Consider the following 16,559-nt stretch of genomic DNA (forward strand, 5'->3'; position numbering starts at 1 on the left):
CAGAATCTAAATGAATCTGGATGTCTTTGTTCCTGATATTATCTCAATGTGAGGATTTTAGGGCCATTTGGTGAAATCATGCGTCGGCTTCTCTGTGTGCATGTATTCCTATGCTGCTTCAGTATGGCTCATCCCTTCTGTCCATCCCAGTGCACCTGTGTATTCCATGGACGTACTGATGGAACTGGAACAAGGTAAAATGACTTTAAATGACTTCCTCTAGATTTACTAACATTAATGATGAAAGACGAATCATCCATAAAACCACTGAGAGAGGGATACCTAAATCTGTTGTTGCATTTAAAAATCACAAATAAAGCGTAATAAATCCTGTCATACATTCACTTCAGTGTTTTCTGGATTTAAATTAGCTTTTTAAATAAGGTGTTCCAGGTGCCTAATGAACAAAGATGACCACTTGTAAGAGCAAAACATACAGAACCACTGCACTTAGGCTACCTAAAGCCTTCTAACTGTTTTATCAAAATAAAGATAAAACGCTTGACTTGATCATATGAATATCATAATTCATATGTGTGAAACTTTTTCAGCATGACCCAATTTGGGTGAGCAACAGTCTGCTTAAATGCAGGGTTACTGTAATGTTGATGTTAACATAAAGAAAAAGAAACATTACCAAGAAGGTCATTAAAATCCTGCTTTGAAAATCGGTAGCTACAGTCAATATGCTATTTGTCAACAGACACTAGTATTTAATGCAATGGGGTACAAGTTGTACAACCTGTACCAGATAACCTGACATGTATTGACATAATGTACATTCCCTGGCACGGTACCAATCCATTTACCCCTGAGAAAGATCTAATTGTCACCTGCATAATCTGTTAGGGCTTAATCTTCTTGTACCATGCACCCTTTTCCTTGAAGTCAAGTTCTGGCAACAGAGACATGTCAGTGTTAGTATACTATCATTGACAAGTCTATTAAAGAAAACGCCATCCATCATCATGTACGGAAAAGTAGCAGGAAATTCTTGTGCCAGCTTAGTCTCTGAAAGAGAATTTTTCACCAAAAAAAGAATGAAGGTTGATCTCTAAGTTGTAGTGCACTGTAAAGATGATGGCAGATACAATGCTAACGTGATTATTTTGGTACAGCATTATATGTTCTGGTATAAGGCTTTTGGCGACATGCATCAGAGGTCAAAATACATAATCCCTACATATTTATGATGATAGTGACTCAGACCTTCCCCTTAGGATGGAGAACAATAATTTAAGAAATAGATGGATGGATGGTTGGATGGATGGATGGATGGACGATCTGCTTGTGTCATCACTTTCTGCATATATTTTTTTCTTTTTCCAATTCTCCTTCTTTCCTTCTGTATCTACCTCTTCTCTCTTTTTCTGCATCTTCATCTACACCCCCCCCTTCTCTTTATACACTTCCCTCATCTTTTTTTCTTCATCTTCCTCTTTGCTCTTCATGCATCTACCTCTGCTCTCTTTTGCTTTATCCTCCATCCCTTTTTTAACCCCAAAGCAGCATTAGCAGATAGCTCTTTATCATGAATCTGGTTCTGCATAAAGTTTCTGCCTGGTTAAGGGAAGTTTTTCCTTGCCACTGAAACATTACTAAATGCAGCTTAGTGCTGAGTTCACTGTGGATTATACATAACTGAGAGTTACGTTTTTTTAGTTAACTATGGTAATGAATAGATGATGGATGGATGGATGGATGGATGGAAGGATGGAAAATGTGTGACTTGGTTAGAGAAATGGTTGGGTAAATGATTAGATGGGTGGATTATTAGATTTGTGTATAATTGAATGGACCGACACTAAAAGTATCCAGAGGTGATACATTAAATCTTTAAAATGCTCCAAATGAACCAAATGATTTAACTTCCTGTTTCTTTCATTCCCAGATCTGTGCTCTGCAATGATCCAGACATGTCTGATATTCCTGTCAACGTCCCTGTGGACACAGTCAAACTTCGTATTGAGAAAACAGCAGTGCGGCGAATCCCAACAGAAGCTTTTTACTACTTGGTGGACCTGCGCTTTTTATGGATTACTTACAATTCAATAACCTCAGTGGATACTGCAAGCTTCTACAATCTCAAAGTGCTCCATGAGCTCAGGCTGGATGGAAATATGATATCTATGTTCCCTTGGGAGTCTCTGAAAGAGATGCCCAAGCTGAGGACTCTGGATCTACACAACAACCGACTTACCAATATTCCCATAGAGGCAATTCCCCACCTCCTCAATATTACATACTTGGATCTATCTAGCAACAAATTAACCACTCTGCCCTCTGAACTCATGGATATCTGGCCCCCATTCAATGGAGCACCCGTCTCAACTAATGCATCTCAGAAAGTAGTATTAGGTAAGGCTGAACAGTGTTGGTGACTTGGTTTCACAGGGTTATAGGAGCAGAGCAGGGCACTTTGGGGGTTATTTTTAATTAACTTACCTTTATTCCAACACCTTTTAATCTAACTGACTCCAACAATTCCCTGGAAGTGAATGGCAGTGCAAAGTTAAATTAGCTTATGCTAAGCAGAGGTATAGTTGGCACCTAATGATCAAAGTATGGACCTGATGAAGGGGGAACATTAGACACACTTCCTCTTTGCAACCTGAGGCATGGTTAAGTTCAGTTGTACACATGAAGCCTATCCAATAGAAAATTTAAGAAGTAGATATGTAATGGCATTTCTGATGCCAGGTTAATGATGCCTGTGATTTGAAATAATTACCACTGAACAAACTTTTATCCACAGCTTTGATACCCCAACTCTTGTCTACTTTATTTACAGTGAAAAACATGCAAAACACTACTGCAAAGACAAATCGGATGTGTTATAATTTTTTTCAAAATCAGATTGATATAATCTTTGAATTGAAAACTGGAATGAATGATGGCAACAGTTAAGGTTATTTACTTAAAACCCTCTGCTCAGTGAATAAATGCTAAATAGACTTGAACTTATTCAGCACTTTCCAAGTTGCAAGACTATAAAGTGCATGTTACACCAAAGGTCACACCTACCATTCACAGCACATTTATACTCTGTCAGTGGAGGACGCTATGCGAAGTATCCATCAGTATCCACTAATCCCATTCATCGACATTCACTCACCACTGGCACAACAATGGCAGCAATTTGAGGTTAAATGTATTGCCCAAGAACATATACAACGCTTTCCAAATTATTATGTAAATGATATTTTTCTCTGATTCTCCTAAATAGTCGATGCAATTGACAGTCAGTATAACTTTCAAGTCACAGAAAGCATGGTTCTTCTTTTTGTACCATGGAAGAAAGAGGTCAGTCAGTAACTCTATATACTTTGCCGAGATCATTTTCACACCTTCACGGACTCCTCTGCCACCTATTTGCTGACATGGCAGCCTTGTTAGGACATGATGGCTATCCACCAACCATCCACTACTCCATCCATCTGGAACATCCAGGGTTGCACAGCACTCCTCAGTAATCAAGACTGTTAGAAAAGTAGTCTTTATGTATTTCTGGGCCCACTACAACTATTTCTGCTTGTGAGCTTTGGTTAGGGATGGCCAAATAGTAGGTTTATACACAACTGCAAGCCTCTGGAGGATCTTACACCTTGAGGTTCATTGGACTCCAGAGGCACCAGCAGCTTCAAATACCTGTTTGCTGCTTAGTAATGGCATTTTAGCATCTGCTCTCTTAATCTGATGAATTCATCTGGCAGAAACCTTCCTCATTACGCCTTTATCTGCATGAACCCGTCTGTGCTCTGAATCAACTACAAATTTCTTCACAGTACAATGATCACACCTAAGTTTTCGTGAAATAGCTAATGTTTTCATATCTTGTCCAACGCATTGCACTAATTGATGCTTTATGCAGCAGAGAAATCCTTTTTCTCTTCCATTTTGCTTGAAACCTGTGGCCTGCTAAATAATGTGGGACGTCCTTCTTAAGTAGTTTCCTTTAATTGGGCTCACCTGGCAAACTAATTATCACAGGTGTCTGAGATTGATTTCAGTGATCCGGTGAGCCCTGAGACACAACACCATCCATGAGTTTATTGAAAAACAAAAAAAATGAGTCTTTATGACACTAAAATCCAATTGGCATAATAATTTGGAATGTGGTGTAGACATGTAGCTGCAGAAGCAGGTGGCCGAACCTTTTACTTTCTGATCAAGAGAAAACCAACCCTATCACTTAGCAACAACCAAGACTCGCTTCTTCTTCTTAAAGAATGAAAATTTTAGCTAAAAGTGCAGGATGTAAATTTATGTAGCTTATTGCTTATATTTGGTATTTTGTTATGGTAAAAAAAATGCACAATTGTCAAGGAATACTTGTGTGATTTCCAAGTTATTTTAGCTATGATGGGTGATTTAGCTTGGAGTTTTAACTTTTATGTAAATCCCTCAAATAGTGTGATAAGAGAAAAAAGCAGATCTACTCTCTTTGAGCAAACAACAAGGCTTGAAAATGCTAATTTTAAAGGCCTGAACATAAAGATGCTACAGGGCTCTACATTTCAGCTGAATTGATTCATACTGATCACAAGGGGAAAGCAGACATGGATAACAGATATTTCAGCGCTTTAGTATATCTACAGTTTGTTAAAAATATGTTTTTACCAAGAGTCAACTGAACATCTTTTTTTTTTTGCTCATTGATCAATACTCTCATTGTTATCACAGGAGATAATCCACATAATGAAACTACTTGTCTTCTAGACTTCTTAATAAAAATGTATGTGCCCATAAAAGGGGGCGGGGGGGCTCCTTGAAGCAATAACAATAAATTTTATTTCTAACCAACATCAGAGCAGCAAAGGTGCACAGCAAGAGGCAAGAGTGAAAGTGTTAAAAGGCTAAATTAGGACAAGGTAGCCTATCCCTGCTGAGAAAGGTGGCTCTGTGAACCAAAATGAGAAACAGGATTAACTAGTAGGAAAAACAGTCCATTCATAAACAGACAACTGGTCCTTTAGCACTTTAAAAGTCCTTTACTCACAGTGCAGCTAAATGTACGCCATCATTAGTTTGAAATTCCTTGAAAATCTTACTTTGATTAAAAAATGCGCTTCAAGAATAAAGTAAATATTAAAACATAAGAATACTTTTTTCATCTTACAAAAATAAACTCATCATCAACTTTGACTTGCAGAAGTAATTGGTGGTCTGTTGAGATTCAAGCTAACAAAAGGGTAGTGGAAAAAGTGTTTGCCACCTTGGAGGAGGGCCAAAGCCAGCTTAGGTGCTTTGCAACTGTTAAGGCAAACTAATCTGTTTAAAGGGCTTTAATATGCACCAGTACATGTGCTCACCTATTGTGTGCAACAGGTGTGTACAGCAGCACCATGCTTTACATATGAACTTGTCATTTGAAGAAAAACACATTTTACTGCTTGCTATATTGTTATTAGGTTTTACATCTGGGGCAATCACATGTTGCATAGTTTGTGGTAGATAGTAAATGAATACATATTACATTTTCTATAATGGCCTTGAAGAGTATTATATTTGTTGCATGATTTAGAGAAGCAGCTGGGTTAAGTTAGATCAAAATGCAAAGATTTGCCAAACTTCTGTCTCATCAATGTTATCTCCCTGTTCATTTATCACAAACAAAAGCTATTTTAAGAAACTTACCCTTTACTGACAAGAGACTGTATGAAACAGCAAACAGAAAACTTATTTATCTTCTCTTTCTTCTCCAGGGCTCCAAGATAATCCCTGGTTCTGTGACTGTAAAATCTCCAAGATGATTGAGATTTCTAAAATGGCTGACACCCCAGTGGTTTTGATGGACTTATTCCTGACCTGCAGTGGACCAGAGAACCTGGCAGGAGTTCTTTTTCAGCGTGCTGAATTAGACAACTGTGTGAAACCATCAGTCATGACTTCAGCAACCAAGATCACATCTCCTTTGGGCAGTAATGTTCTCCTGCGTTGCGATGCCACAGGGTTTCCAACACCATCTCTTACCTGGATTAAGTCAGATGGTTCAACGGTAAACAGCACAGGTATAACAAGCAGAGCTTTTAAGAGTGCAAGCTTTAATACAGCAAAAACTGTTCTAAATTTATTGAGCTTTATCCCCTCAGGAAGTTAAAAATTGTGTAATTCTTACCTTACCTACTTGTCTGTTGTGCTCATAGAATTAAGGTGTGTAGCACAGGTGCCAAAAGGTCATTATCCATTCTAAAGCATGCAAAGCTGTTAAGGGATTGGTAAGGCTTGATCCATGTTGACATTTGTGTTCTTGTTCCTCTCTTTAGTCCAGGAGTCACCTGGGGATGGTGTCAGATGGTCCATCATGAGCTTGACCGGAATATTATCCAAAGATGCAGGGAACTACAGCTGCAAAGCTAAGAATGTTGCTGGGAATGCAGAAGCCACCATCTCTCTCTCGGTTGCTGGGGCTATCAGTACCACCATCCCTCCAGTGAGTCCTAGCAATGGTACTGGACCAACTAGCCAAGGCACAACACTGGTTCCCCCAACAGCCAATCCAAACTTGTCTGCCATAACACTCACAGCTGCCCCAAGAACATCAACTACAATATCTGCTGTTCCCAAGTGGCAGAAAACTACTCCCAGTAATATTGTACAGAAGGACTCACAACAACAAGAAGAAATCCAGCAAGGGAGCAAAGGGAAAAAGCTTACAGCAGAGGCCATCAAAGACGTAAAGATTGTAGAGGAAACATCAGACAGTGCTGTGTTGCTCTGGACGGCTGATGGATTACCAAATGATGCTTCTCTCACAGTCGTGTATTCACCTTATGGGGAGGATGACGCCAAGCGAACACTGGAGACCAAAGCTGGCAGTGGTAAAGTACTTCTTGAGGGATTATCATCTGGTATGCGGTACTCTGTTTGCCTCGTTGTCAAAGGAAGTACCGCAGGAAGAGATCCTTGCATTGACTTCTACACGTCATATGGCGCAGATGACAGTGGGCAGAACCAGCTTTTTATCATCATAAGTGGGATTGCCTGTGCTCTGGTTTTGCCTCTGATTGCACTGTTGCTCTACAAGATTCTTGCTCTTTACTGCAAGGGGAGCAACCCAGAAGTGGATGAAGAGGAACTTGAAAAAGAGAGTTATGTGAAGTTTGAGACAATTTCTATGAAACAACGAACTATGAATTCTCATCCGACTGAACTTTGGGCAAGAAGACAGACTAACGAATCAGAACGAATGCTCCTTTGCTCTAGGTCAAGCATTGATTCCCAGATGACATATAAAAGTGACAGTTCCAGATCAGAGTATCTCTGCTGACAAAAAATTGCCAATCCTCAAATGCCATGGCAGTAAAACATTCTCTAAATAATTCATTGTTTGCCTTTTATGAGATGAATTATCTATTAACTATGGAACTGTAAATCTATGATCAGCATTGAAATGGGATGCTTATTTCATTTGTACTCCAATCCACTTCTCCTTGACAAAGATTACTGTAATGATCTGAAAAATGTAGGTACCTCAGAAACATTCACAAGAGGTTGTTTAGGCATTCTAAAGAACTTTTACAAACTCAATATGAAGAGCCAATGACTGATATCTTCATTGACGCCATAACGTACTTTAGAGCCTTAAATCTGAGAAGTTCACACTAGCACAGAGCACTATTGTTGGACTTAAACAGTACCAAAGAAGGTGCTTGTCATTCAGCTATGTGGTGTTTCATTCTCCACCCAATGCCAAAATGTCAGATATGAATAGTTTGTGGTGTCAAAAATGATAAATCTGATTTTCCCATCACATTTGAAACATTATTGTTTTCAGCACCAAGCTGTTGCCTTAACTGACGAGACAGTACTGTCAGTGTGTTTGGTAGAATATGTGTCATCTTAAAACTCTGCCTCTTTCTACAAGTTTCTATATATGCATGTATATTTGTCTATGAATGAAGATGTACTTTTTTGTTTTAATAAACAGAACAATGTTGAATTATTTTTTTGTTTATGCATATTTTCCAAATATGCTCATAAAGTAGGCCTCTTATTTTTTCAGGGATTTTCTATTTTCTCCTTTACAGGTTTTGTGTATGTATGTGATTTGAATCATCTTTCCATACCTGTATTAAGAGCAGGCAGTCATTGATGCTGCAAAATAAACAATTTTTCATTTTTAAAAGAGCATAATCTTAAAAAGGCAAAAAAGAATCCCTCAAAAATGCCCACCTTCCTGTCTGGCACCATGAAATTGTGACTGTGCCTTATTAATAACCAAAACCAGTTAATCTGTAACTTGTAATTAGTTACTTTTCACCCCTAAATGCTGGTGCATGAAGACACTACCTGAAAAAGCTATATACCTTCATTAGGAATACCAGTTCAACTGTTATTAAAAACATATATGTAATTTGACAAATACACGGCTGCAACCAATGCATGTGTAGTGCACATGTGTGCATACATACATTAGTGCTCACAACAGTATTGGCCACTACAGTGTAGAATCAATACAGAAGTATAAGATAGGCTATAGATGTTATGCTGAAGAGAGACCTTTTGAAATTTTCTTTTTTTACATTTTTCATGGCAGTCATTCTTTATAATTTTAACTTGACTTAAACAAATGCTGAAAAAAGTACAGCTAAGTTATGAGGTACTGCTCTGCCCAAAAACCTCACAAAGCTCCTCACAGAAGCTTTAAATCACAGAACACATTTAACGGATTGATATATTAAATTACATTATCCATGCATTTAATTGAGTTTACTTAGCAAAGATCAGGATGAAGAGAGTGTTGAAAGACACCATCCAAAAAAAAAAAAAAAAACATGCTCCAACAAGACAATGACACAGGAATCAAAACTTGAAGAACTTTAACTCACAGACTATTTCTATCTAAATTTAAAACATGATCGAATCATTTAAAATAGAGGCTTACCAAAAATACCAGCAAAACATCCGGGCAAGAATGACAAACAGAGGTGATGTAAGTGACATGTGATGGTTGGTGGTCTGGTAGGCATTCATGTTGTTCATGCTAAATTCTGGCCATGCCATTTTGGTCCGTGTTTTTCAATCTTATATTGTTTGATTGTGGTGAGTCCCTGTGAATTTCAGCCTCATTTTCCTGTTCCAAGGTGACAGGTTTGGCAAGAAGTGTGATCGTTTGCTGCTGGAGCCCAATCTACTTCAAGGTTCAACATACTGTGTGTCCAGATATGCAATTCTTACCATGGTTTAACAAGTGGTTATTTGACTTTTTGCCTTTCTAACACCTCAAACCAGTCTGTTCATGTCCTCTGACCTCTGCCATCAACAAACTATTTCAACTCAGGGAAAGGCCGCTCACTGATTGATTTCTCTTATTCGGACCATTCTCTGTAAACCTTAGAGATGGTTGTAAAAGAAAATCCCAGGAGACACTCAGACAAGCACCAACTACCATGCCACGTTCAAAAGCATTTAAATCTCCTTTCTTTTGCATCCTGATGCTTCTCCTGGTCATGTTTACAGTGCCTAAATGCACTAGTCCCTGCCATGTGATTTTCTGGTAGAACATCTGTGTAATGAGCAGGTAAACAGGTATACCTATAGTGATCTTTGAGTGTATCATATCCATTGTCAAACAATGAACGGCTTATGTAGATGCAAAACAGAGGCTAAAAACAAGTAGTGATAATAGATGTGGGCATGAAAAGGTGCAAAGATAGATCACAAGCGCTCACTTAGTTATAAACAGGAGAAGATGTGTTCATCCTGAAAGCTATGGGTCACAGTTGTCACCCTCTCTGGACATTTGAACTGAAGCTGCTATAAATTCTGATAAGATGATGGGTGGACCATGAAAACTGTTCCCATGGATACCTCTGTACTACCAGCAGTATGTGCCTGCAGTGCTAAGTAATCTCTAATACCAGCTGTACTGTTATCATGGCAACAGCCAGGCTGTTTTTACAAACAGAATGAATGGATGGCAGACAACAATGGGCTGGGGTGTTTATTTTAGGTAAACTATGAATGAATAGAGGGCACAAAGTGGTGCTGGGAGTTTAGAGCCAATAACTGACGTAAACCTCCTGTCTCGGTTATTTATTTATTTATTTTCCCTGTGTAATGCTCTCTCTATTAATGCACCGTACACTTGAAAACACACAGCTTGCTGTGTGGACATGTGATACCACTCACTCCAGTCCACTCGGGAAGCGCCACGGAGGAAAAATCAAACTGTGGAGGAGGGGGAGTTCACTTTAAGCATTTCTCCCTGTCTCTCTGCACATCAGGCCAGTATGATAAATATGACCAAGATAATGCATATACAGCATTGACCAACCATAAACTTGGTAAATTAACTTCAGAGTCGAGACACCTCATTTTGAAGATCTGTGCCATTTGTGATTAATTATTAAGTGTCCATCCAAGACACAGGTTTGTGGGAGTGTTTGTATATTATCCTTGTTGATGACCCTGTTGTAACTCGGACTGCTTCTTTATTTATTATAATTATCATAGGCTAAATTATATGTTGCAAAGGTATTGTATTTGTCTTTAATTGTTAATTTTTTCTTTAGTTAGCTGTAGATATATTTTGAAGGAGTAATTTGAAGTGAGGTGGGTGGGGGTGGAGGGGCTTACAGGGCATAACATTTTCCAAGGACCCCCACATAACCCTCACACTGATTAAACATACTGTATGTTAACTGCCATTTGTACTCCTAGATGCTATACTTTAAACTCCTCAACTTAAATACAAGCTTTTGCCCAATAGTGTGGCTTCTTACTTTTTGCAATCCTTTAAACAGCCAAATAAGAAGCTCTCTGTGCTTTTTCTGAGGTTGTGGACAGGTTCACTATTTGTGTTTTCTGGCAGATGTGTTCCTCACCCTTTTGTCAGAAAAAATATTTTGTTTTGTCCTTAAACTCTGCATGCTCCGTTAACAGATGACGCTTTAGCTTGGCAAGCTTCATCGCTTCACATGAAGTCACACAACACATTTTGGTCGTCTGTCGCCGTTCTCAAAAGTATCAAACTGGAGATAGCTGTCATTATAATTCTCAATTTAGCTGGTTTGGGCCTAACATCACTTGATGAAGTGGGCACGCTTAAATATTATGGTTGCTAGCTGGACATGCACACCAAATGTGTCCTGAGCAAAGTGACTGATGCTTGCCGAGTGATAGATTTATGTGATATCTCACAATCATCTGAGTTTTTATGGGCCCAAAGCTAGCTTATGTGGGAGTAAATGGTTTAGTATGGCTTTTTGATGGTGCTGTAGTCCCTGTATGTATTTATTTGATTTTGAATGGCATTACTTCTATTATAGTAATAATTTATTCTGAAATATTTCCCAGACCCCCAAGCTGTGGCTCATTGACCCCCAGGGGTCCCCGGACCCCAGTTTGAGTACTACTGGCTTAGAGAGCATCCTCCAGTGTAGGGGGTTGGGGGCTTTTTTAAGTAAAAAGTTGATGGTCAGTGTTTTATAATGGACATAAAATTAAACATCCTTTAGCCAAAAGAAAAGTTTGAAATGACAGTTTTTAAGGAAATAAATCTTGAACCTTTTAATCTTTATCAGGAGGTCAGGCAGGAAAATTCAGGACCCCTCTGGTTTGATTACTACAAGGGCAAAAAACTGTTTAAAAAGAACATTTTAATAGATTAAACCACATAGTTTTTTCTCTAAAGTACACAAGATTGATGCATTAAAATTTGAAAAAATTAAAATTTCCAGTTATTTGTTTATAAATTATACAAATACTTACTGCACAAACTGAGTTGGGGGTTGAATAATCGTTCATTAATCATACTCCAGGGAAAGATTTCAATTAACTGTGATTTTCCTTTTGCCATAATTGCCCAGCCCTAGCACACAGATAGAAGGACAGGGAAATATAGTTACTAACCGGTATTGCTCAGAGATTACAGTGTCAGAAGAACAGAAGTGGAAAAATCATGGACAGGAAATGATACAGCATATCGTAACAGATGGATATAGAGAAAGACAGATAAGGCATAAGAATGTACCACTGGACTTCATGCCATCACAACAAAACTGGATAGACTGATTGGTGGTGAGATGCTTCTCTAGAGACTTTACATTTGCATCACAAATTTCTAGGCAGTTGAGACTTGGTGCCATTATACAGGTCCATTGGAAAACAGCTGTAAGTAGGGACACAATACATACAAAGCTATTGCTCATACACTGTCTTGGTTGTTGAATCCTTTTTGATAATAACAAGATAAATAAATCGATTTCCTTAAAAGTTGCAAGAAATGTGCTTAGTTGTTTTCTGCTGTGTTGAAACATTACTTTAGGTCCACCAAATGTTACATATAGGAGTTAGTATCTGTCTAATTATTTCCACAAAAAGTGCGTAGCCCCACATACTCTAAATACTTCTTACAGGAATTAACAAAAAACAGATGATCTGGCTCCTGAATTTTTTTTGTGACAGTAAAAAAAGCTCAAAATCAGGGGGAAGTTCAGCATAGGTAGCAGCTCCCAAAGCAAATGGAGGCCTGGCCTTCTTGTTGTGTTGCTTTTTTGGTTAGTTTTCCTTTGGCTTCAGATGTCAAAATTGAATCCAATAGCACATAAGGGATAAGCTCCCTAGCAAGGCATTTACACTTTGACCCAATGTTCCTGCTTTTGTTACTATGATTTTTATCATGAAAAGGGCCTAATGTATTGAACTGTCATGCACCAGTTTGGTTTATTTGGTTGAATGGGCACCCACGGGCAAGGGCTGGAGTCCTTGATGCACTGGTCTCCCACACAGTTAGATGCATGTCTTTTCTCACTGTTTCTCCTCTTATTTCCTGCCTCTCTTCAGTTGTCCTATCATGAAAAAGCCAAAATGCCCCAAATGTTTTTTTTTTTTTTTTTTTTTACTGAAGTGTCATAGGTTCCAAAAACCAGGAAAATTTGCCTTAATTTGCCAGTGTTTATTGTCAATGCACAAATACTTCAGCCCACAAATAAATGGGCTTGGGTTTAAGTTTGAGTGTTGCTTGAAGACACAAAGGTCTATCACCATTGTATAACCCCAGCCAAAATCAACTGAACACTGATGTAGACTTCTCAGTACCAACATCTGTCAGACAGCAGCAAACACGCAAAAGTGGCAAACAAGCAAGTATGTAACTACAACAACTTAATCAAGAGTTTTGTTTAAGATTCAAATATCATTCTGGAACTTCTTGTCATAGCAAAAAAAAAAAAAAAAAAAAAAAAAAATGGCATTAGGTAGCATTTATCAAAGAGGCAGCCTCTGTTTCTTTACAAACTGCCAGATGCCTCAAAGCTATATGTAATTCAGTGCACGATTCATGTGTGTCAAACTGCCAGTGGTATAAATCCTGGGAAAAGGTTTGAGTCCTTCAGACTGCTAACATTAGTATGGAGACAAGGGAACTTTCTCAGCTGTGTAAATCATCCACCGCTCCTCTATGAGGTTAATGGTGACGTTGTTCCTGACAATATCCTAGTCATGAAGGGTATGAATAGAGGTTTTGGTTTGTAGGGTCTGTCACTTGTTCTCCAGGGTAAAAAGGGAGGACAAACAATTTAGGACTAATTTGCTCCACTTCTCCTTCATTCTCTATAAGTTACTCATTTGACCGTTTCCCCTCGGAAGCCAGACAAACTGGAGATAGACTGACACACTGACATGTCATATACACTGATAAAACAGAGTGTCTATTGTTTTTGTTGCATGGGTTAATTACACTCATACTGTAACTGTGTGCCATCTATGAATGGCATCATAACTTGATAAGGTTACTTTACATGCAGTGTTCTTCTCCTGCTCTCTCCTTCAGACACAAAAAGTCTAACAGACTCATCCATCTACATTCAGAGAGGACATGTGTCAGGGGGGTGGAGTGAGGGTAAGATGTTGTTGTTATGTAGGACCTCTCTTTAGTCCAGCCTCATTTCTAACATATTCCACATTCTGCTTAAGACACTGACTGCAGCTTAAAGAAAATTTTGCTCCAGTGCTGGACTAGCATGTGCAAAATTTACCACGGGGGTGTCAGGAATTTCAATCTTTGCTTCCAAAACAGACTGGCAACCCAGGGGCCAAAGTGGGGAGTGAGCAGGATCCCACTCACAGTTTTTTCCTTTCTTTGGTTGGCAGTATTGCCCTCTTCTTTCTTAGTACTCCATCCCTTCATTGGGGTACAGCTTTCTTTTGGGCAACATCTTTTGGTATGTAAAGCTCTGCTATCTCTCTAGGTTGAAGCCTCCAACAAAGATGCCAGCAATCCATAAGCAAATGTTGCTTAGATCTGGAGAATTCCCGCATGCCAGTGGGAATGCTAGTGGAAATGCCTGAGAAGAACTGAACAAGTGCAGCTCCTAAGGCAGGGACGGTTCCCAGGATTATGTTGGCTGCAACAGTCACAGCAGCTCTGATCTATTTTGTGGTGCAAAGCTCTGGAGCCTTGGCCCTTGGTACAGCATGTTGGGATGAACGCTTGTCACGAGCGGGGAGAAACAGCAGCTGTGTGGGTGAGTTGGTTTGACACCTCTGCTGTCAAAAAATACTCTTAATTTAAAAAGTGTCCTATGTCAAGTCATTGCAGAGAAACAGAAGGTGTAAGTCGGCCATCAAAGTGATCTTGGCTAAGCAGACAATACAATTTACCGTAAAAACGTTGGCTGTACTGGTGTGGGTGTATCACAGGCTGAGCTGAAGTTTCTTGTGGGATGCCATCAGAACATCTCACAGATGACAGCCTACAGATGGTGATTACTGGTATCCAAATGGTCTTCTTGCTGAAGTGTATTTTTCATGCCAGATAGTAAAAGTTCAGGTCCATCTCGGCAGGACAAAAGTTTAAGTAAAATTCATGACATTCTTTGTGAAACTTAAAAAGGTTATTCTTTTTCCCCCCGATATCTCATGAGAGGGTTCTTGTTGCTGTTTTCTGTCTTCTGAAAAGACAGCACAAGGTCATGTTCATAAACTGAACATTACTCTTTGAGTTTGCAGAGTTTCCTATCAATTCTATCAAAATGGATATATATAAATATGAGCTCTGAAAGCTGTAGTCAAAAACAACACAACTAACCTGAGGCAGCACACATGATGGCTGCAGTTAGAAGAATAATATAGTAAGACCTTGTCTGGCTCATGATGTTTTTATCCCACAAAAGCCTCTTTTTCCAGCTCCTGCAGTGCTATTTAAAGACTTGGTTTACAACAGTGGTCATCAGAGGTACAGTAGTACATGTAATACTAAGTAGAGCTTCAAAGACCCTCTAACATGTTCATGCATGCATATAATACAAAACAAAAAGTTTTATTTTAGCCCTTAGGGCTGTCTGTACGGGTTTAGACCTCAGATGTTATGTTCTATCATTATATTTGCCAGTAACATGATCAAGAGTTCAAATAAAGCAAAGACATCCTATTCATTTCAAATTTTGTATTTCTATTTTTCATTAATGAGGACCCTAGCCCAAACTTGTGCTAATTTAGTCATGCTAAGAAGTGTTGTGTGTAATTAGTTGCGAAATTATCTACAACAGCCAAATATAACAAAACATATCAGAATCTTTAAAGAGCTTAATGGATGTCTTTATTTTAGCAGTTAACCATCTTGGTAAAGATGTTGTGCTATATGTTATCTTGCTGTACAATAATTACTGTCAATATGCATACTGCTTAATAAGAGTCTCTTAATTCTTCCTGTTTTAACGAACAACTAGAGTTTATTGGCTGATACTAAAACTGGACCCGCATCCAAAATGAGCAATCAAACGACCCACACACATCTGACAATGTAAAACGTGAAATGAATATCCACATTGATATCTTAACTGTGGATCATAACCACCTGTTTCATACAATTCTGAAACTAGTATCAAACTAGTACAAAATGGGAAAAATTTGTGTAGAAGTTCACATTTGCAAATAAAACCCAATGGCCTTCTTTTAGTAGGTCAAGGGACACGTTGACCAACAGATGAACTTTTCAATTAAAGATTCATCATGATGTGTCCTTGCAACTGAGCACTACTGGCAATCTGGGGACATACATTTCATTATGTTGTTTGTCTGGGGTTGCTCATTGTTTTCTTCATTCCTCAGAGTTAAGAGAAGTAGCCATGGTAGCACATGACAGTGTGATTACCATGATAGACCAGGGCACCTTCCATCAATAGTATTCCAGACAGCAAAGATTTGTTAGCACCTCATAGCCTACTTTGCTCGGGTTTTAAGGGCTCCAGAGTCAATAATATCGTTATATGAAAAACCTTTTTTCATGTTTCCAGTAAGACATTTTAGAATAGGCTTTGGAAAAGACTTCCATTCATTCCATTTACAAACTTAGAAGTGTAGATACTTTATCTGCTAAATGTTGATTAAAACTTTATTAAGATTCTTGGATTTAGAAAGTAGAAAATATCACTATTTAAGCCTCACCATTTGTGTTTAATATTGCCAGAGACAGTGAAGAAACATGTTTCATTCAAAGGCAACCAGGTCTGCCTTACAATTCACCCTAATACCACTATGAATGGGCTTTTAAATCCAACAAATTTAACAACAATTGCAACATGACACAAAGGGAAAGTGAAAAGCTCTGGCTG

General features: G+C 38.6%; 1 protein-coding gene across 1 annotated transcript; it reads left to right on the top strand.

The window, feature by feature from the left end:
• The first annotated feature begins 78 nt into the window (after window positions 1–78).
• Window positions 79–7,270, top strand: lrit3a (info leucine-rich repeat, immunoglobulin-like and transmembrane domains 3a). The gene is made up of 4 exons (XM_041798246.1): window positions 79–194; window positions 1,892–2,358; window positions 5,706–6,011; window positions 6,267–7,270. The coding sequence occupies exons 1-4, from the start codon at window positions 79–81 to the stop codon at window positions 7,268–7,270; spliced, it is 1,893 nt and encodes a 630-aa protein (XP_041654180.1).
• The last annotated feature ends 9,289 nt before the right edge of the window (window positions 7,271–16,559 follow it).

The sequence above is a fragment of the Cheilinus undulatus genome, linkage group 10 (assembly GCF_018320785.1).
Source record: "Cheilinus undulatus linkage group 10, ASM1832078v1, whole genome shotgun sequence".
Classification (NCBI taxonomy): domain Eukaryota; kingdom Metazoa; phylum Chordata; class Actinopteri; order Labriformes; family Labridae; genus Cheilinus; species Cheilinus undulatus.

Bases quoted from the DNA above. Each gene is read 5' to 3' on its own strand.
- lrit3a (XM_041798246.1), top strand. From the start codon at position 79: ATGCGTCGGCTTCTCTGTGTGCATGTATTCCTATGCTGCTTCAGTATG. The intron at 2,359-5,705 runs GTAAGGCTGAAC...TTTCTTCTCCAG, and splicing joins ATCTCAGAAAGTAGTATTAG to GGCTCCAAGATAATCCCTGG. The intron at 6,012-6,266 runs GTATAACAAGCA...TCCTCTCTTTAG, and splicing joins TTCAACGGTAAACAGCACAG to TCCAGGAGTCACCTGGGGAT.